The sequence below is a fragment of the Rhopalosiphum maidis genome, chromosome 2 (genome assembly GCF_003676215.2).
Source record: "Rhopalosiphum maidis isolate BTI-1 chromosome 2, ASM367621v3, whole genome shotgun sequence".
Lineage (NCBI taxonomy): Eukaryota > Metazoa > Arthropoda > Insecta > Hemiptera > Aphididae > Rhopalosiphum > Rhopalosiphum maidis.
Window position 1 is genome coordinate 89530437 of NC_040878.1, and position 23562 is coordinate 89553998.

Sequence of the window (23562 nt, forward strand, 5' to 3'; positions counted from 1 at the left end):
ACTATATGAGTATAATATTATAATATATGATAAATATATATTTTTTAGGTTTAAATAAACTATGAACGTTCTAGTATAAAAATAAAAACATTACAAAATATAACCTTTATTTCTGTGATTATGGTTTTATGAAATCACAATGGTTTTTGAGATTCGAGAACTTTATAGTCGAAAAGTTATGTAAATTGTTCTGTTTTAATGTCATATTGTTTTACTATAATAAAAAATTCTGAAATTTCATAAAAAATTTCATTGTTTGTATTGTATCTTATATATTGAATTTACCCAAAAAATTCAATTTTAAACTATCTCGACTAAAATATTTAAAATATAAACAAATAATTTACCAAACATCCTCCGTGCATATAATATAATTTATATACTATTCAGAAAATGATGAGTAGGTAACTCATAACAGTAAATATATGTAACTTCATACTGTTATTATTTCTGCAGAAACAAAATATCTTAACAGTATTATACGTTTTACGTGCATTGATATGAGATGCGTCATAAGTGTAATTTTAATAACACATTGCAGCAGGCCCGTCAACCTGGCACCTCAAAAGTGATATATTGCACATTTTTTTTTTTTAAATTAGTAAACATTTTATATTAATTTGTATCCTAAGTTTTAACCCTCAAATTGGTGTTTTCTTTTTGGGGTGTTGGATTATCATAATACTGACACCCAAATTAAAAATTTCGATCTCAGACTAAACTAGAAAATTATTAATTAATTTGTAATAATTTATAACCACAAAATCAGAATTTGTAACCTAAATTTCAATCCCCAAATAATTTTTTTTCTATAAAAGATACTAAGCTGACATCCCGAATTCATAATTTTGACTTCAAAACCAAATTAAAATGGTACATGATTTGCTATTTTTTTTAAATTATTTTCACTTAACTATAAAAGTCTATATTCATTTCCTTAAATCAATCACTTTCTAGTTTCTAGACTATATTTAAAATTTACCTACTTCATATTATTTCAAATTTAAATTTTGATTTAAAAAACACAAGTATCTAATTGTCAAATTTAAAATCAACTTTCTCATGATTAAAGTTTACTCATCGTTTATAATTTATTATTTTTGTTACATACCTACTTATATTTATACTTATTGTGCAATATAATATTATATTAAATTAAAATCTATTAAAATCCATTTAAAATTATTTAATTAATTTAAATAAAAATGAATACCTAATTATAAGCAATCATAGATACAATATATTTGTTGAAGGCATAAAAAAAATGTCTATTTCTTGTTGTAAGTCAATTGGACCATCAATGATAGAAAATAAAATAATAATTCCTTCAGATTCTCTTTTCTAATTAAAATATAAATTATTTTCGCAGCGACAAAACTGTTGAAATTAAGTCAATTTTTCAAGCAATTTTTTATAAATTAAAGTTACTGTGTCTTCTTATATCAAACAAAGTAATATATCCAATCAACTGTTTTGTTCGATTTATGAAATGGTAAGCCAACAAATAAATTATATTTCTGTAAATCTCGTTAGTGGGTCTATTACCAATCATTTTTAATACAAATTTAGCAGTTTCATTTGTTCTGATGAATAAAAATTTATGGCAGTGTTTACTTTCTGCCACAGGAACAGCTAATACGAATAATAATGAGTCCGCAAAATATACATTACTTTAAACTTGGTACGAATGAAGGTTTATTATTGAAGCTAGAACCATTTTTAAGTAACGCTTTTTCACATATAGGTTCTCTTTTATTTAATTCAATATTCTTAAATCCTGGCTACTTTTCTAAAAAGGATTTTGATAAATGAAACTTTGGTTTCAATCATCGATTTTTCCTGTTTTCAACTGCAGTTTCTTCTTCATATAATTCTATTGTGCTATTACACAGAAAACTTGTTTTAGTCTGTCCACATTCTCCTTATTCACTACAAGTGTCTATGGCAACACATAAAACTACATTACTTTGAATCACATAATAGCAATGTAGTTTGAAGTTTTGTCATTAATTATTATTGGAACATATTTATTTGACCATTAATTTTTCAACAAAATTATTAACTCTGTTTGACATAGTTTCTTTATTAAATACTCTATTTTAAATAATTTAAATTACTTTCAATTTTACTATATGATGTGATTTTTTCAACAGAACTAAGTATTCCAACTATAAACTTATATAAAACTTATAGAGTTTACTACTTAAGAAATCATTTCAGGAATATATATTGTATTTTCAAATTCAATACCAAAAATTCGAGTCTTACATTTGGTCAAAATAAACTTTGTCTAGTATTTAAATTAACTAAATAAATCAAAATTAGTTACTATATAATCGTTCTCAAATAAATCTTCTTTATAATTATTATTTTATAATTTATTGCTAAATGCATCTTAGGTGACACTGCTACTGATTAATGACTGGAGAAATTTTTAAAAATATATTATATACAAAAAAAAAGGTAAATAATACATATATTTATTATAAGACCATATAAGTATAATAGGTTGATCACCTACTTACTAATTATTAAACTTAAGGTAAAATCGGAAGGTCACTTACTAAACGAATGCTTCTAACACATCCATAATAATTACCTCATTCGATATCGACATACACTTGAAACTTATACACCCTACAACTTATTACTGCAGAGCGATTTCTCTATTTTTTATCTTTGTATTTTTTACTATCTTAATTAATACATTTGTTATGATAAAAATATGGCCACTTACCATACACAACACATACTTTAAGTTGAAATATTATTAATAAAATAATAAATATAAAGTACTGCAAATTAAAAATTAAAATACCAAGTTACGCAAAATAATATTTTAATAAAATAACTTCATTAATTTAACTTAGAATAACATTACGTTCACGATTCACGGTAATTAAATAATGAAAATATTGTTATATGTTTATAAAATAAAAAACAATGACTCAATAATAATTTTATCGTAATTTAAAAATAGATGGTTTTTTTCTACTTGAAAAATTATTAATATTAAATATAAACTTAATAGACATACATACACCATAATATAATAATAATTTAAACAAAAATGATTTATAATGGTTTTTTAATACTTTGACAACAATATAATTTAATATAGCTCTATGTATCCTGATTCCTGTTGTGTGTGGTGGTGAGCTGGAGAAAACTAATGACACCACAATAATATTGTTAAAGTTGAAAGACCTAAGAAATTAGTTTATTAGTTTTATTTACAATTACCTATAACTGAAACTTCAAATTTTAATTTTTTAATGTTTGAGCAAAGACTTCTTGGAGACACACAATACTGAAAACTTACAAGTGCGTTAAGCGCTTTAATAGTTTATTGGCTTATTCAAATTTTTAATTCAGAATTCATATACATAAATATATATAAATAAATGATATATTTTACAAATATACAATCATACATTATACAATTTAATCATCTATTTTCTATAAGCTATATGCTTGTGGCGAAAATAATGAGTATTGTGTCATATTATAGTTACATAATGAAAACAAAAACCGATATTCTTAAGTCAGAAGAAGCATTTTAATAAATGAAACATGTTTCATAAGGTATTCAATTGTATACCTTAAATGGCTTAAGGTATAAAAATAATACTACCAAAATCGACCGCGGCATACAACGTGTTTAGTCGTTTAGTGCAAAACTTAGCATTTATTACAATCGTATTTCCTTTATTTGATAAATGTGAACTCTTAAACAAAAAAATATTAGTTTCTGCATTTACCAACAATCTTATGACATACCAAAAGTATCAAACATTGAGAATTTGCCTATGGATTATTAAAACAAATTGTTTTATTAATTAATTTATTTATCGATTGACTTTGAATCAAAAACCAAATATAATAATGGGTTAAATTCAAGCAATTATGGAAAAATTGAGATTGGCAAATGCTTTAATAATGTATACATTTTTTTTTTAATTGTTAGCTATATTACCATTTTTAACTGCAACGCTAAAAAGAATGGTCTCTTAACGGGTGGAAACATTTTCATGAAATACTCCTGGAAAAAACTGATTAATGACCTGGTCTTATTAATTGCTTTTAGAAGATATGGAAGTAGATCCAAAAAATATTCTAAATAAATTTGATGAAATGACAAAATTGGTGTTGCAAAAATTAACCATAACTTCAATGCAGAGAACCCCTAGAAGGAAAACATTTATTTTGTGGTTAATAGTTATGGTAAAATTTCTGATTTATGTTAATTATATTTATTTAAATTTGTGATTACAAATTATAACAAATTGATTACTAATTTTTCAAAACTTAAAAAAATGTGCAAATTTTCACTTTTGGGGGCCAGGCTGACGGACCTCATTGCAATACGTATGTGATATTTTTTGTCCGCGTTTAGATGATGATTATATAAAATACCTAAAAAGTTAACAATAAGTATGTAATTTGCACAATGACGGGTACTTTATAGCGTCAACAATTCAATCATATATAAAACATAAAAGCATTATAGTTTAATCGTTTTAATAACAAATAATAATGTATAACATATAGCGACAGCACTTGAGCAATAAGTATTAGTAGCAATATCTCTACACAGTCAAACACTCGAGTAAGTACAACATTAAAAATAGTTATGGTAGTTGTGTAATTTATGTTCGTACGTTTATATACAACAAACGGAAGTGAGACACTCGACTTGAAAATAGGAAGCAAAATAATGTTCAATACCCATATGATAAGGCCACCGAAGCCGCACTGCAGAAATAATATTAGTAGTATGTAAGACACATGATAGTTCATTGGATTAACTGAAACCAATTGTTTTGAATTCTATTTCTATATCGTGTGCTATGGATATTTTAAGAAATGGTATACAATTTTAATACTGTATGTAAAAATAATCAAGTTTTGAAATAATAATTGTTTTTGATTAATTATAATAATACGTTGATAAGATACGAGATGGCTATGATGGTATGGAAATTATAGTACTTAGTTACTAATTAATGTTAATCGATCAACATTTTCTAATTTTTTAAAACTGATCGTGTCAAAGTGCAGTAGTAGTAATAGTTAGTAGTAGAATATTAAATATTGTATCCGTGATATTTTATACTTTTATAGAATCATTTTTAAGAACATTGCCTTTTTTTAAATACATTTTAATAATTCAGGAGCTAGTCGTACAAATTTTGATTTGGATAGGTACATAAATGTATACAAAAAATTAATCTGGTTGAAAATTAACAAGAACAAATAGTGGTTCTCATTAAAAAAAAAAAAAAATGGTGCCTATACACTTGAAAATTCTAAAAATCAATGTTTCAATAAATTCAATATTAAAAGGAAATAATTGGGGTAAATATGTTTAACGAATCGCCCGATATATTCCATTAATTTAATTAATCAAAGATAAATCACCGAATAACCCAACAGTGAATGCATGTATTAAGTTTTAATGATTTTTTTATTGTAAATAACTTTCATTCAAAATCGGTGAAAGTACCAAATTATTATACGCATCTTGATGAATAAAAATGGACAATTTGAATAGCACAATGTTATAAAAATCTATCATAATTCACGCAAGTATATATTATTATTATTATATATGTCTAAAATCACTTTCCAATTTTACACAAATAGCCCTGAACTATAAAATGTACATGGAGAGATACCATAATATTATTATATTATAGTAATTTTAAATTGGTTACTTTAACACAGAAACGTACAAATATTGCCTATACATTACGCCACACTATAACACTAAAATATTATGTTATTATGTGTATTTGCGACAACTCGTCTTGTAATTCGTTTTTAGCACATCCGCAGCATAGTCGGATTAAGCATAATCCATCCATACATACATTAACACTAAACATATTCCGCCCTCTTATAAATATAATTTAATATTTCATGTCTTATTCGATCAATTATGTGTACATAATACAATTTATAAATTACTTATAATTACTTAATTAAAACATAAAAAAATGAATGAATTTAATTGTAAAAAATATTAATTACTTTCATTATTTGTCTTTGTTAATACATTTGTCAACGTAATTCGGTTAATTGGTTTTCATTTTATTATGATTGGCATACTTGCCTTTTTGATATGAACAGTTCATGAAAAAATTAAATAATATTTAAATTGTGTGACAGTGAACAAAAATAATATTTTTTAATTTAATAAAAGGAAAAAACATTGAATAGATTTAATTTTAATATTCAAGTCGAATTTTCTGAAATTGTAGATAATCAACGATTTTGTTTCATCCTCATTTTTTTCTTAACCTATAGTTAATAGGGTATTATTTTTAAAAACTCAAGATCATTGATTAATGATTATTTATCACTATTAAAAAGTATAAATGAATAATTATTTATTATTATAGATTAACATTTTGTAAACAGTACCACTATACGCGCCTATAATATACAATATATATATAAAAACTATGTAATAAGTGCCATAGCAATTATCAGCGATGATTTTAATTTTAAAGACTCGAAGAATATTATTTTCTAAATAATACCAAAACGATAAAAATCAATATTTTATCGGGAAAGACATATATAACACTTACTATAGGTATAACCCGACTACACGAATAAACACGAATAACATAAAAATAAGACGTTATATCAGTGTATTTCGGTTTTAGTGTACCTCAGTTCCCGGTTAAATCGGCATTGGTGTACCTCGCATTGTAAACTAATTCGATCGAAATGAGCCTCATCAGATAGATTAGATATACCACTTGATATATTTTCAAACGTGGTTCAAACTATACTCACCAAACTTTTCTGATATCTCTAACAACAATTTCTGAAACAAAACTTTTGCTAAAACATTTTTAGTAGTTTTTGTTTATAAACTATACACACATAACAACGTTACTCTTTGTTGTTTATTCGAATAAAAAAAACTACACAACTTAATGATTTTCTTTCATTTAAGGAAAAATATCCACAGTAACTCGAGTCGGCTAATCTAAATACATTTTTTAAATATTTTAGTTTAAAATCTTAAAATTTCATAAATAATCAAAAACGTATAGGTAATCAATTATTGGTAAATAACTATACATTTTAAAAAATAACATGAATTTCTAAGCAATAATCAATCTATTAAACTTATATTACTATAATTTAATAATGTTTAATCATACTAAAATATGATATGTGCTTAATATAATCTTATTTTTTAATTTAAAATTAAAAAAACCATTATTTTATTTATCAACTAGCATACCCATCTCGGCTCCATTCAAGATTTTAATTAATAATAACTAATTATTTATTAACTTTATGGGACTAAATTTATGCCTAAAACCTTCTCTGTGATGTCCTCTCTAATTTATAAAAACTGCACGACGATTGAATAAGTAGTTTCGGAGTTTATCCCGAACATATAAACAAACGCTAACATTTTATATATTAGTATAGATTAATTAAATAATTAATTCCATGCTATCATTTTAGTATATGCGAAACATTATACAGTGCCGGCCCAAGATATTATGGCGCCCTTAAAAATATAGCTTGAATATATAACAATTTATTATTATAAAGAAATGTAATTATTACACACCGTTATAATTTAAAAATTTTTTTACTAAAGCATAAGTTCTTACAATTTTTTGAACACCTACAAATGCGCTTCTGGTGCCCCTATTCTGGAGGCGTCCCGGGCGACCGCCCTGTTCGCCCTTGCCTTGGGCCGTCACTAACATTATATACCAACGAACTCGTCTCTTCGAGTGGTTTTTGCTAATTAAACTACTAAACAGACACACTAGTATAATATACAACAATATTAGTACTTATTATATTATAATAAAATTGTTGAAATAACATAGTACGGAAAGTATTTTACTTCTCGGAACAATTATTTATATCTACTCGCCGATAAAACACACACAAAAGAAAAAAGGTCAGGTTTCAGGTAGCTGGAAACACGCAAGCCGCCGTAATAATATTTATAGGTATACAATTTATACGTTTATTTTAATAAATAATAACTAATTATTTATTAATTTTATGGAACTAAATTTATGCCTATGTCATTCTCTGTGATGTCCTCTTTGAGTTAAAAAAAACTGCACGACGATTGAATAAGTAGTTTTGGAGTTTATCCCGAACATACAAACAAACGCTATCGTTTTATATATTGGTATAGATTATTTATGTTCAAAATATAATGATTGACAAACTATGTAAGATAATTACTAGCATAAACCATAGTAAATATACAGGTCTTATGTTTTATCGAATTTCAAGTGGTGAAAAACTTAAAAATTGTAAGATTATACTATTATGCGTAAAAGAATTTTAATTTTTAGAATATTATTAATTATTTTAATTAACCAGTTACAATATTTCAATAGATTTAGGTATTATACCCTTATACTTTCTTACCCTTATACTGGTACTTTCATTGACTGTTGTTTGATAATATTGCATTTGTGGTATGTTATTCACTTATTGCGTACTCATTAGGTATAAATGTGTTTTATCAATGATTTTTCATAGTATAAATATTATTTTAAGCCGTCCAAATGTTGATCGATCGCTATGTTGTTATTATAATGACGAATACACAATATAATTAATTATATACTTATTAGAAATCAGTAAAGACTAAAAACCAAAGTTATTTAGTTTACTTAGTCATAGATATGTATAAATGTATAATTTGCTTTGCATAGTGTGCACAAATATTCAAAAACAGATTTATTTTACAATTTCAAAAATCATTCATGTTATTATATACATAATATTTATTTATTGTGTTAATTTTAGTGTAAATTAGGTTGCATTTGCCGTAACTGCATATAATAACAATACGGTTTATTAAGTATATTTAATTAAACCAATAATCAATATTATGCATTTCGTTATCTTTTTTTTCGTGTGTGATAAATGTATAAACTAAAGTACACTAATACCGAATTTTTCGCTAATAAACTGTGCGTAAAAAAATCAAATAATCATTAAAAAATATTACATCATTTTTATTTATATTTCAATCATACAATTAATATTTAATTAAACAAGGCAAGAAATACAGGGCACTATAAATGACTGAATATTACATATTAACATATTAATATTTAAATTACATAATATAACTTAATAGGTATAAAATTATAATAGTCGGTTCGAGCATACTTTAATATTATAAACAAATGGAGAGTTGTAATTCGTACAAATCGTTTTTTAATTATTTTTAAATTTTTTTTTTCATTTTTATCATACCGACTTGGCATAGTACAAATATAGTTTATATAAACATAATACATATTAAATACAATAAAATAACAAAAAAAAAAAAACAGGTCGAAAAACGGACAACAGATTTATTCACCAATACCATAATATATTATTATATATACACAATAACAGAGACCTAAAGCGTTTAACACGATCGTTGGTCAACACTTGGATTTCTGTCATTGTATACCATGGTATTGATTATTTTTTTTATCCTCCTCGCCTCCTTGCCTCGCCGTATATTTGCACACGCGCATATTATTATACAATTCGCGTACGACAGTCGTACCCTAACGACGACAGTAATAATATTAATTCATAAGACGTGATAACTACACGACTTAATACAATGTGTAAATCTATAGTAAAATATAATGATATTAAACTGATTTTGACTAGCGGCCGAACTGTCACGACAGACCGGACAAACATAATAACAATAATATTATTGTCATCGTACCCTGTTAAATCGAAAGACGACGACAGACGACCGCATGTGCTAAATAAAATAATAATAATTATAATAATAATAATAATAAATATAATAATAATAATAATAATAATAATATTTATATATAATATATATATATATTGCATCTTAATGCCTATGCGATAATAAATATACGAGACATTGCCCGATCGCCGGTGAACACACTGAGAATCGAATTAATTTTCTTTGTTTTTGAACCGTCGTCGAAGTCGCGCGGAACAAAATACTCGTAAATAATAGTAATAATAATAATAGTACCTACCTAATTATAATGATAATAATAATAATAATAATAAAGATGTCCTTGGAACGTGAGAAAAGAAAATTACACACAAAAGTGATGGTTTATTTATATTAATATTATTATCTGACTGTATCCCGAGGATCAAATGAGTCAGTCAAAAACCGAGGAGGTCATTGGAAATAGAAACAGACGACATCGTGATCACGGCGTAAATAAATGGTTCGGTCGGTACACAATTATAGTATACGCTATGTTATATCTATATATAATTATTATATTGTGAGCGTTTTCGTTTCGGTTTTTATGGATCAGGGGAATGTAGCGTCACATATTCGTAGATACGTTTTGGGGTAGTTTTTCAGTGGTTTACGGGAGAAAGGAAAATTGAAGGGAGAGCGGTGAGCCTGTGGCTTCACGCACTTGCTGATTTGGACACGAACGCCCTGTTTCCAAATGTTCCCGAACCGTCGGACATGAACGCACTGCGAGCAGCGCTGTTAACAGGTGGTCGCGAATACATCTCTTCGCTGCTGTCGGTGTCTGTGACGGCAGGCAGGAAACACGGTGTCGACGTCAGGTTTGACCAGAACGATTTGGCTTGGTTTTGGAGGGTTGGATCCGCGGGCTGTTGTGGTACATCTACTGGCCGGTTGTTTGCTCGGTCGTCGTCGTCCTTCTTCTTTTGGGCTACCTTCTTCTTGTCCTCCTGATCGAAACGTTTAAAATTAATTTTTCGTTTCATAATAATATTATATTGTTTATTACATTAATGTTCAAAATTGTTGGATTTATGAATAGAGAATATATTATAAAGTATACAATTTTTGCAAGCCCAATTAAATAATTTTCTTATTCCTTTTTCTAGGATTCGTTATTCAACTTAAAGTGATATATCAGAACAAAGTAGTAGTTTAAAGATAAATTTGACGGAAGGTGTTAAGAATTTAAGATCAAATTTCTCAGACCCCAATTTTTAGGAAAAAAAAATTAGACTACAAACGTAATATTGAACACTAGAACACTCGGTTTTACTCCAAGAAAACGGACTTAGGGTCGCATCCCGGCTTTCCCGTGATCTCGGCTGAGAACCCGAGTATCATTATTAGTATACTGAAGTTAAAGGACACCGTTTTCTTCCGTTTGTATTTTTTATTCAACTTACTCTCTTTTTGTATGATTGTTGGTAGAAGTTGTAGAACAGGAAGTAGAACATAACGGCGTGCAACAAGATGATCCAAGCAAATGCCTTCGGGTAATCGCACTCGATGAACAGTAATTGGGAAGCGTGGATGAACACCATAATGAATTGGATCTGAAACACGGACGAGATAACGTTGAATATTATAGCTGCGAGATTTTCCATATATACTGCGAGCTGTAACTCACAAACGACATAATAATAATATTTTCATACCATTTGGAGCACAGTCAAGTATTTCTTCCACCAGAGGTACTTTTGCATTTGTGGCCCAATGGCGGCCAACATGTAGTACGTGTACATAATGATGTGTACGAAAGTGTTGAGCAGTCCAAAGAACGTGCTGTGACCGCCTGTAAATGAAAAGAATTTTAAACTAACGTATGTAATTAAATGTGATTGCAACGCGCGACTATTCGGCAGGCAGGCTCACCTGGTGTAAACTTGACGCCAAACCATACGCTCATCGGCATGATTCCGTGGTGAATGACGTGCAGGGTGGATACTTGATCGTATTTCTTACGCATAACGAAAAAGAACTAAACAAAACACACACAAACACAACCATTAATATACTCGACACGATCGGTTTTACCACTTATTAGATATTTCGAATGATATGCATGTATATATATATATATGTATTACTTACGGTGTCGAAGAATTCTGTGAATTTAGAAAAGTAGTACCACCAGCATCCACGAGCCACCTACAAATAAAAATCAAAACAGGTGAGACGGCATTTTGGATAGGCAATTTCATAACACCACACGGCGCGCGGCGCATGATAGTGGTCGGCAAATTTTATATGCGGCCAAAATTAAATAATACAATTAATATAGTATAATAGTTATAGTGTGGCCGATAAATACTGTCGAATTTGAATCGCGCATTATTTTTATCTTAATGTCAGAAAACTTTGTTTTTATTAGTTATCATCTCGCTCCGTCCAGATAGTCGCATTTTTTTACGCGTAATGTTTGTATTCTTTGTTTATCTACTATTATGCATCATGTCTATCATCCGTGGTTTTAAATATTAAAAAAATGGAATACAAACTTTAACAAATAGACTTTTAACTAAACCCCACAAAAAAATCGTAGGATGTAAGGTCGCACGATCAGAAATAACCTACCTATTTATATATCAACACATAATTAGTGAAGTGATCCATGACTACGTAACAACGAATAAACAAAAAATGTAAACACTAAACAAAAAAAATCTGACTGACTGATTGTTTAGTCGAAATAGTAGCTCTGCAGATAGCAAAAAAAAAATGAAAACGATGTTACCAACATTAAGATTAAAAAAAAAATGGCAAGCTATTCAAAACTATAGATAAAATATTAATACATTGTGAACTGCGCTATATAGCACACCTCAAGTTTCCTAGTGTCAGCATTTTTAAAAAAATTAATCAAATACCTGATAGCACCGATATGTATGGTATCTCTACGCTTACTACATATGCGCGGATGTTCAAAATAGGCGTTTATGTGGGATGTTTTTTATTAAATTGTTTTGTTATCGACGCACTTACTCTCATAGCGCTCGGGGATGTCGAGTAATCGACAGGTTCGCATCGAAGACTATAACCATTGCCCCATGCACCGTCCCATGCTTCGTAGAAGATCCACGTGGAGAATATGACTTGCAGTAAATTGTAAACGATTAATGTTTTTCGCAGTTGGAATGGTTTGCGGTCTCTCATCAACCTCGGTCCCAAAACCTTTACGATGAACGCATATGACAGGCACATGATCAAGGTAGGTAAGGGACTGCTCATAAGGAACCAATCCTTAACTCTTTTATCTGAAAGTATAAAATGGTATCGTAAGTCCTCGAAATACGCGAAATAAACTATTAAATTCATTTCCTTGGTAACAATTTTAAAAACGAAATTAATTATCATTTCCTATTTACCGATCAAAAGTAATCACAACTTTATTATGCTAATATTTTAATAACTCTTTGTTGAGAATAAAATAATTCGAAATCGATTGTTGAAGTGTATATTATATTGAAATAGTTGGAAGTGTTTCGAATTAATGCCTAAAGTTTATGTTGTAGAAGAAATTAATGTATTATTTATGCATGAAAAGGTATAGGTATAATTAGATAGTTATGATCAATGGTTTAATTTATAAGTGAATACTATTTAAAATCGTTTTAAATATAATAGTTCATATTAAAAATTACTTACCACTGTAGTCGTTCATTAGGGTGTTATACCCCTGGATTACAGTGTCCAGCATTTTGATGATTGTTTTGATATTCTACGTATACGTATTCAACCTAAATAAAACAAACAATAAAAAACAAATTTAGTTTACAGATTTAAATTAGTTACTATTTGTTGTATATTATATTCCCTTTTTGCGTTGTTTAAGTTGAGATTCATAATAGGTATGAATACTCGATTAACGTTTTTTTTGTATTTTTTTTTTTACGGTCATATTAGTTGTTATCCGATAGCATAAATAGTATTTTAATATGATACTTCTAGTAATTTATTCTAAACATAATATTTTTTATAATACCTGTCCAGTAATAACAACCAAATTCTGATAATTTTAGGGACTAATAAATTATTTTTAACATTTCATAATGCTTGAACTATAAAGTAACCAGTGTGTAACGTATAGTTATTGAGTATATTGTACAATGCATACATAAGTATAATAGTATAGTTATACGCGTTGACACTGTTTGAAAATTACTCAAGGTTAAAATAGACAATTGTATTTTATTATACATTTTACATTAGGCACCTAATGCGCGAAACATGATTCCGATGATAAGCTAATGGCAGCAGATAATAAAATAATATATTTCAATAAATAATATTAACACTGTGATTAAGAAGAAAGAGAAAAATGTTTACTCGTATTGTATTGTATTATAATATAGGTGTCCGATTGCACAACGAATACAATCTAAACTATTTCAGTGAGCGTTTTTTTTTTCTGGACAATACGATCTCGAAGGTATTTATCTCCATTGAAAAAAAAAAAATGAAAAAAATCACGATCGAACTGTAGAATTTCGTTTTGAAATCTCAAATTCAGACCGAAGTCGACGAAAGTACACTTCGACGGGCCAAACGAACACAAATGGTAAGTATAGTTAGTTGGGTATTATAGTGGGAGGTACCGTCGCTGGACAATATACAACTAGCTGCGATGTGATATAATAATAAATATATAATAAATGTATTATAATTAATACGTGGCACACACGACTGTATCGCCGTCAAAAAAAAAAGATTACACATTATTGTTATTATTATTATTTTGTGCATACTCTCTCTTGCAACGCCGTGGAGGTCTTACGCGTGTGGATTTTCGACACGCTCGTCGTCGTTACAAAACTTCGGATTCGCGGGTTTTTTCCCACTCCACTACCACCCACTCGCTCAAATACCCCACCAAACGCTCAACAATTTTAATAACGTGTATTATTATTCCGCGCGATTGATCGTCGACGCAATCGTACTATTTTAATTATCATATTATATTATTATAAAATAAATAAGTAATGACTTTTGTATTATATATATATAAATATATTTAACACGAAAAAATCGTCATTGTTATGACGTATTATATTACTATTATAATGATTTAGACGGTTTGAAAAATATTTTATTCGCCCGAGCAGGCCTTGGAACGGAATAACGAACGCGTGTAAGACGAACGGTATTATATTATTATTATTAGTTTAATATAATATGATGTAGGATTATGTGGTAAATAAGAAAAAAACGTCACCGTATGATTCGTGTTTGTCATATATATATATACGGTCGATACTTATATAACCATAATATGGTAGGTTTGCGTACAACAAGCAAGAAAGTACATACAAGTGTAATACCTTTATACGCTGTTTTGTATTTTATAATGTATAATAATATCATTATGTATAATATGGTTGCGGGTAATGTGCTGCAGCTGTACCGGCACCGGATTAGATTTAATAGAAATTCGCGTGGCGCACTTCATCGCGCGGGCATGAATATTCCGTCCGTGATAAAATATAAATTATTGCGTCTTTAAACAGATGGTATTTTCTGCGTATTAACATGTTCTTCTCGCAAAGACGAAATAAGTGCATGACGTGTAAAGATTCTTTAACAATCTACTTCGACGAAGGTTTTTGTTAGAAAACTGCATCTAATTTGCACTTAAGTGGGTCAAAAGAAAAAAAGTCCCGATACTTTTTAAAAAAAATCGTAAAAATTAAAAAAAAATAAAAGCATTTGTTAAAACTATAATATTTTTGGTTATAAACAAATTCGACCATATCCACTTAGAATCATCTTTTGAATGCGATAATAGATATTATATAATTAAATTCAAATTTAACACATCCATTCCAGTGACCCAATCAATTACGAGACATAATTAACATCAACAATGTACAGCAAAGCAATCATCTACTTGCCCACTTTTTACTTTTTTGTTAACTTTTGGTAGATCCGTAAGTATTGCAGTAGGTAATTTTGATTTTTACTTAAATAGTGATCTAACACGAAAAATATTTGAAGCCTGAAACTATTTATGAAAAAAAAAATGTATAAGCCTAAGCTAGATTTTCCTGACTTAGTTTTCAACAGCTAAAATATGTTGCTGTGTACCATCGGAACTATACCTATATCTCATACCTAGTAAATTATTGTTGGCGCGCGCCAATAACATCAGCAGACTCCTACATCACGTATACCGGAAACACGTATGGATCTTTACGAGAAAATTCTCATGTTCTTGTCCCTACCCTCCCCCCTCCATCCAATGCGTATTATAAAAAAACGTTTCAATGAAATATCACACGTAACGAACACAATACGGAAAACGAACTAAACAACTTAATCGTCTGTAAAATACTGCTGTTGTGTTATCGAAAAGCGTATTTTATCATATTATTATCATACATATATTACACGCGTTATAGGTACATTGAATTTCATGTTGTGACGCTAAATAAAGCTGATTATAATATTATTATGTACACCGGTGGTTGTTCTGTCCGCATAGTCCGTCGCAGAGATCGAAAGCAGGGGCGTTCGATTTTAAAACGTTGTATACTCGCACATAGTCGCCTAAACAATATATTATATTACGTATAGCGGTAGTAGGTACACCGCGACGAAAAAAATAATTTATTAGTTTAGATTTGAAATCAGTGTGTTATGAAAATAATATGATATATTTTACTACGGTACCGACACAACTCGTTTAAATTCAGTACGGTATGATATGCCACGCTTGATATGATGACGGTTGTGTATACATAATAATATGTAAATTAAACCGCACATATATAGGTCTACGTTAAATTCAGGTTCACGATTCCGTCGGCCGTCTTAATTACGATGTCGTCATATTCACTGACTGTGATCTACCGGGAGTTTTCCGCAATAGCTTTTGGACACGACAGACGGCGTGGCTGCAGTGAACTCGCGCTGTGCATTATATAGTATATAATATTTATTTATATTATCGTCTGAAGTGATTTCGGATGTCGAGACATTCCGTCGCCGGTAAAATAATTAACTACAAGCAATAATATATATTATGTAATAACACATCATACCTACTTATTGGACACGTTGTCGCGCATAACTCGCGTTTGTTCGATCTAGACCCGCGAGTGGAAAACGATTGAACCGCGTACACGGGAAACGGTTCGAAAACTATACGACATATTATTAATGTGTGAGCGACGCGAAATCGCGGCGGGTCTGAGTATAGACGGCTGTGAGATGTTTTGGATAAATAATGTGTGTCCGCGTAGAAAACGACGGTAAATGCACGTATGCGGCCTCGGAGGCGGAGAGGAGTGCGTACGAAAACAAAATAATAATTATACTGTGCCGCGTAACCATCGTATGTCGCGTATACTACAATAACCGTACACAGGGTGATCCTATTGATGCACGACGTCTGCCGTTCCTTAACCTTACCCAATCCAAACCGACTTGCCAAACTGTCACGATCGCGATAAAAGCTACGCACACCTCATCCGTCCGCGACTGTAACCGCGACGTTGGTACGGGTTAGAGTTTGGGTTCGGGAATTTCGAGTAAGTGTGTTGCAGTAATGTTGGCAACCACCCCGTATACGACGTGTATACATAATAATATTATAGTATGCTATAGGTATACGATGGTGTTCGGTGTACGATCACATACTTCAATAGTCGTTAAAAAAAAAAAAACAATAATAATAATAAGTAGAAAAATAAAAAGAAACAACTACCGTATGCGAAATATCGAGAGGGTAAAAAACATTCGAATTACCGAGTTATGAAAAATGTAATATGTGTATGGCATATGATGTTTAATAAATAAACTAGATCTGGGTATCTTGTAGCTATAAAGAGACGAGCAAATACCTAACTATACGATGCATAATCAAATGATCAACGCGTACTAAAAAGAAAAAAAATACAATAATTAGAACTGTCGAACGTAAATTTGTAATGTTGACCATTAGCGAGACTGTGACAACATTTGCAAATGTGACGTCCTCTTAAAGGTGAAAGTTTTCTCCGGTAAAAAAAAAAACAAATAAAAAACACTCGTATATATAGTCTATAATGATAATGTATGTGTGTATTTCGATTTAATGATGTTCGCCGACAGACCGTGTTTAGTATGTACATACAACGCGACCTTCAATTGATGCAAAGACAACTCGTATTAGCTATTTACTTGAAAAAAAAACAGAAAAATTCAAGTTTTGTCGCTGCAGAATCCAAACAATATCAGGTAATATTATGGGCGTATTATTATGAAATATGCTAACAGTTTTCCGTACACATTATGTTATTTCTCGTTTATATCATCTACAATAATATGAATAATAATATATTATTATAATGACAATAAACAACGGCGACGTATTTATTAGTGTGTTTATCTACACGTTACAGACTTCCAGTTAGACTTCTGCGCAGACGACCTTCTACCGCAATAAATTAAATAATATCATATTATACCAGTTTACCCCGGTCCAACCGGATACAGTGTTTTATACCAGAACGGTCGTGACTGGTACTCCTACACCAGTACCAGTCGCAGTCTGTGTAGCGTGTTGATTTTTACGCGGAAGACTATCTCATCGTGTATTTGCAATACGCGTACTAATAATTCGTATCGCTATACGAGTTATATACGACGTATCCCATTTTTTTTTTGTAAATTTTGGTTTACACATTGTTTTATTTATACGTAAATTACGTATAAGAATATTTTAAAAAATCATTATTTTCTTTTCATTTTACAGATTAAAATACTGGAAATACAATTGTATTATTATCTGTGTTGCGGTCTGTGATTAAAACATATATTATTACAATTTAGATATTAAGTAACTGATAAAAATGAGTATGAATGTATAACAATTATTACTGTTGTACAGAGTGACAAAATCTAAACAAATAACTTTGTTTGTTTGCAATTCTTTTATTTTTTCTTGTATATACTCTACGTATCCTTTTCCGTAATTTTTCTTCCTGATTTTCCTAAATTTTCAATCTAATATAATATATATATATATAGGTATCGCTTTGCATTTTTCCACAAAAGTCGTTTACAACTGAATAATAGCACACTTCACTCGGCTTATCATTTTTATTTTTATTTTCTTAAGATATCTGCGTGTCTGTACGGTTCACGATAGACAATCGCTCTCTACGAACAACACGAACTCGCAATCATAACTACGTAGGTATACAACGCATGTCTGGGTACTATGCACTTGCTTGCAAGATCTTCCGAATTGTATGCAACAAAAATTATAGAAATCTCGTAAGAACCAACATAATCCCTACCATTTCTACATCAGATACGATTTTAAAAGTATAATTTCTAACTTCCACTATGGATTCCATCATCCCAAGACGTTACAATAATCTTGTACATGGCATGTTTTGATACGTTTTACCAGTAAAGTATATTTACGTATATTTTTTGTATCATAATATTTTTTTAAATTATTATTCGTTTTACCGAATTTGAAAAATTTGCCGGTATATATATGAAAGCACTCAGCTTTTATCGATTTCATCATTATATCGTGAGTCAGCATCACCACGTATAATAATATAACTCAAATATCACTTGGGCGACTGGTTAGGTTCAATTATCATATCGTTACCTTTCCAACAATAATAAAAAAGCCTATAAAGAAGAAAAAAAAACCATGTCTACGATCAGCATCGTACGAATTTAACTCGAACATAATACAATTATATAATACGCGTGTACGTTTACTGGTATTTATCGCCTATTTTATCGTTTCGTTAAAATGTAATTCGTTCACATTTGTACTTGACTCGTTTCAGTCCAATATACGATTAAACTGTAATCTCGCAATTATACACAGATAATAAGATTAGTAATGAAAGATGTTTGAGCAGATTATTCTTACCTATGTAATAATAGTCTCGGCACCATACTCTATACATAATACACCTAAATATTATGTAGTTCAATTATTTGATAAAACGCAGATTTTTGTCATCAAAAAAAGCTACAAAAATGTATCGAACGTATTTATCATCGATAATATTATTAAAAACGAGTATATCGTATAAATTATAACTTTTTCTTTCTCGTTAAAAACATCATGAGAGCTAACTGTTTGGACATTGCTTACTCTCATGTGGTCGAATAAATTATAACTAAATGCATATTAGTGTAAAAAATATTATATATTATTACATAAATATGTGTTACTATGTCAGTATGTCGTTTCGTGTGATTGTAAATTGTATAAAATGTACGTAATATTGTAATTTATACCGAGTGATTCATTTAATGTATGACACTCATTATTTCCAAAACTATTGAAATTATTGAAAATAATTTTACATAGACAATTTTAAGCAGTTATAGAACAAGATTTTCCTAAAAAGATATTTTTACTATTTTATACCATTACCTATAATTTTGTATTATTTTTTAATCATCGTAACATACATTTTTAATTTCTTTTTTTTAACCTTCCTATTTAGATACATAAGAATACTCTAAATAATATTGTGTATTAGAATATGAATTTAAAAATGTAAGTTTTCATTAAAAATAATATAAAAAACTTAAAAATTAAAACGATAAAAAAAGGTGAAAATTTATTTATTTTTTTAGAAATGTTATTTTATAATAATTTAAAATTATATAAAAGAAATATTTTCAAAAACGTCATTGTTTCCTAAAATTATGGGTGTCTTACGATAAATGGTTATCCTATATAAAGGAAAAGATTTTAAAAATTAATATTTCTATGGGTAGATAGTACAATATAATATATACAATGTACATTTTACATTTATTTTTGAAGTGGTCAAATCTAAAAACTAAATAAGATAACAAGATAACTGTTGCAAAGGTCGTTTCAAAACAAATCAGATAAAATAAGATAATTAGAAAAATGAATAAAAAATAGATGAGGTATTTGGTATCACAGGTGTCCTGCCTTCTCTCTACCCCCAACCGTACAGTGACTGTACAAGTTTTTCACCATGATAAAGGTATTATCTAAATCGCGTAGTGTGATCTTCTTATATTTTTTTTTTAATATTTTGCTGAAACTACCTATATATATATATATATATATATATATACTATAATAATAATTCTAAACGTTCTTTTATAAAATCTAATTATGGTTGTTTTTTTTTTTAATGAAACAACAATCAAACCAGTTTTGTTATTATATTAGCAAACTAGTTCAAAATTTGATATCTTGCATTAAAAAACCATTTTAATTACTTTAGGATCAAGGACGTACATGTGATGGTATTATATTATTATAACAACTAAAATATCATATAGTTACTATAATACTCGCCTATCCTTGAAAAAAAGTTTATGCGGTCCTCACACCTTGACCGCAACTAAAGATGATCGTCATCCCTCTATTGGTATTTAGAATGAATAGGTGTATGAATTTAAGGTGTTATATGTCTTAAATTGTTTATTATCATTAGCATTGTGTAAAATTTCCGTTCGGAGGTAAGTATATCGGTTTGGTTTTAAGCCCACGTCCATTTATTCATATTTTTTACGCACTCGAAATTGTTTTGAACCAATCGCATAATAACATAATATTATTAATAATATTGTTGTATGCGGTTAGCGTAATTATATCGAACAGTGCGCGTATTAAACATCCTTAAATATACCTAAATATACCTATTCAGTATCTTAACGTGATTTAAGCTGAAAATTACATAGATTAAACCGTTAATGTTTTAAACAAAAACAAATTGTTATCGACAAATTATTTTGTAATTTTAAAATTGATCCATTTAAAATTAAAAGTTTCTTTATATTACTAAGTAATTTGTTAAAAAAAAAACTGAAAAATATTATGTCGGTTCTTTTTTTTTTGCTGCCGTAAACAATAAAATTATACTTTTTACTTTCAATAATTTGTTAGATAAAACAAAAAAATACGCGTGCGTGGATATTTTCACGGTTGAATAATGACAAGACATAATAATATTATTATTATTATCAAATTTGGTATGGTTTCCGTGCATTGTTCGGTTCGAGATTGTTGGTCACAGTGGGAGATGAAGTAGAGTCCAAAAATTGGGTCAAGTGATTCATCTACTACTTTTATTATAATATGATTATGACATTCATTGGACAAACAATCGACTTGAATTCATTTTGAATTTATTTTCATTTATACACTGTATATATATATATATATATATATATAAAACGTTTGCAATATATTAAATGTTTTAAACGTTTTACTAAGACATAGCGCAGTGTACCTACAGACTACAGTTGGTTTTTAATTTGAGAAACTAATATAATATATCAACGAATTAACATTAATTTGTAAACATTTATAGATGATATGTTACCCGCGATGACCCATCCAACTTTCGTACTTCATTTATAAGTTATGCATTATTATATAATTATGTATTACGCCCACCAAACGATAAATTGTATATTTTATTTGCTATGCGATTTTTTTTTAAAAAAAAGATAACGTATGTGCCTAACATGGTTTTAATATCATAAAACGATTTTGGTTGAAAATCCACACGAACACTGTGTTATTATTGTTTATAGTTAACTCATATCCGAAATTCTTTTTTAGAACAATTAGTTATATTTTTAATCTCAAATTGTTGACACATTAGTGATTCGTATCATAATCTAACCTTCGTTTTGTAGATAACAATAATACATTTCCAAACATTCAATACGAATACATATTAAATAGTAATTAATTTACACTTACACCGTTCCAGACTAGATATTCTACACAAAACTAAAATATTTCAAAGCGATTTAAAAAACACTATACATTTTACTGCAGAAAAAAAGTTACTCGACTTACTGTTGGTAACAATATATTATAATTACGGCAGTGCAGTATTTTTAAAATAACGAGTTTGCTGTCGGATAGATTAGGTGCCTATATTATAATTTTATTTGCGTGACCTACTCGTATTAACTTTTGTTTACTATGTAGTTAAACGATTATAAAATTCCAAAGTTTTTGAACAGGTTTAATTTTTTTTCCAACTATAACAGAAACACGATTTGGTATACTTGTATTGTGTTAAAACGAATCGGACTATATAAGCGCAATTTCGTAGGGCAGACAGAGGGAAAAATCATTATTATTTGTGTTACGGTTAAACAAACATAACGTAAACGTGACTTTACAGATCGGACGTATTAAACGAATACAACATATTGCAGATAGATTTTAACAAAATTCGATTGTGCAATCAGTTCATTATTTGCTTATTAAATAAGTATATTTGTTCAGTGCAAACATAAAAAGTGTAAGTAGTTTAAGCCCAACGACATCGACAAGAATGTGAAAGTCCGCTATTCTTTTTAAAGTTATTATTTAATTTATCTTATATTATTTTGAAATGATTGATAGCGCTTACAAATTGCACCTACCGAATATACAGATTATTTACAAAAAACTACCTTTGGTGGGAATTAATAATTTTAATTTCTGTCCGTAATAAAGGTATTAGAAAAAATCACTTAACATTAATCACTAGGTAACAGTTTTTCAATAAAATTGTTTTTTTTTTTTTTTAATACACCTCAAAGGTTATTGTCGACAAAAACAGCCTATATGGATAAAATCACCAACATATTATACAAAACAAACATTTATTACGAACGATTCCGTAGAAAAGAATGTTATTTTAAATATTAACTGAATACACACAACACTAGGTAAATTTTGAAACATTAGCTAAAGATCACTAAAAATTATTTAATGTGTCATATTTGTAATGGTTATTTAAATTTTAGAAAAATATAGAGACCAACTTTATTTG

The 23562-nt window shown here is 28.8% G+C and overlaps 1 protein-coding gene across 1 annotated transcript in view; it reads right to left on the reverse strand.

Moving 5' to 3' along the window:
• Positions 1–9005: 9005 nt before the first annotated feature.
• The window catches only part of LOC113551401 (elongation of very long chain fatty acids protein AAEL008004-like), a 29898-nt gene continuing 15341 nt past the window's right edge, over positions 9006–23562 (reverse strand). The window contains exons 2-8 of the mRNA XM_026953628.2: positions 13424–13515; positions 12761–13032; positions 11870–11926; positions 11651–11756; positions 11434–11570; positions 11182–11331; positions 9006–10725 (exon numbers count right to left, since the gene is read on the reverse strand). Coding sequence (XP_026809429.1) covers positions 10432–10725; positions 11182–11331; positions 11434–11570; positions 11651–11756; positions 11870–11926; positions 12761–13032; positions 13424–13475 — 1068 coding nt within the window. The 5' untranslated portion in view covers positions 13476–13515 and the 3' untranslated portion in view covers positions 9006–10431. The remainder of the gene's footprint in view (positions 10726–11181; positions 11332–11433; positions 11571–11650; positions 11757–11869; positions 11927–12760; positions 13033–13423; positions 13516–23562) is intronic.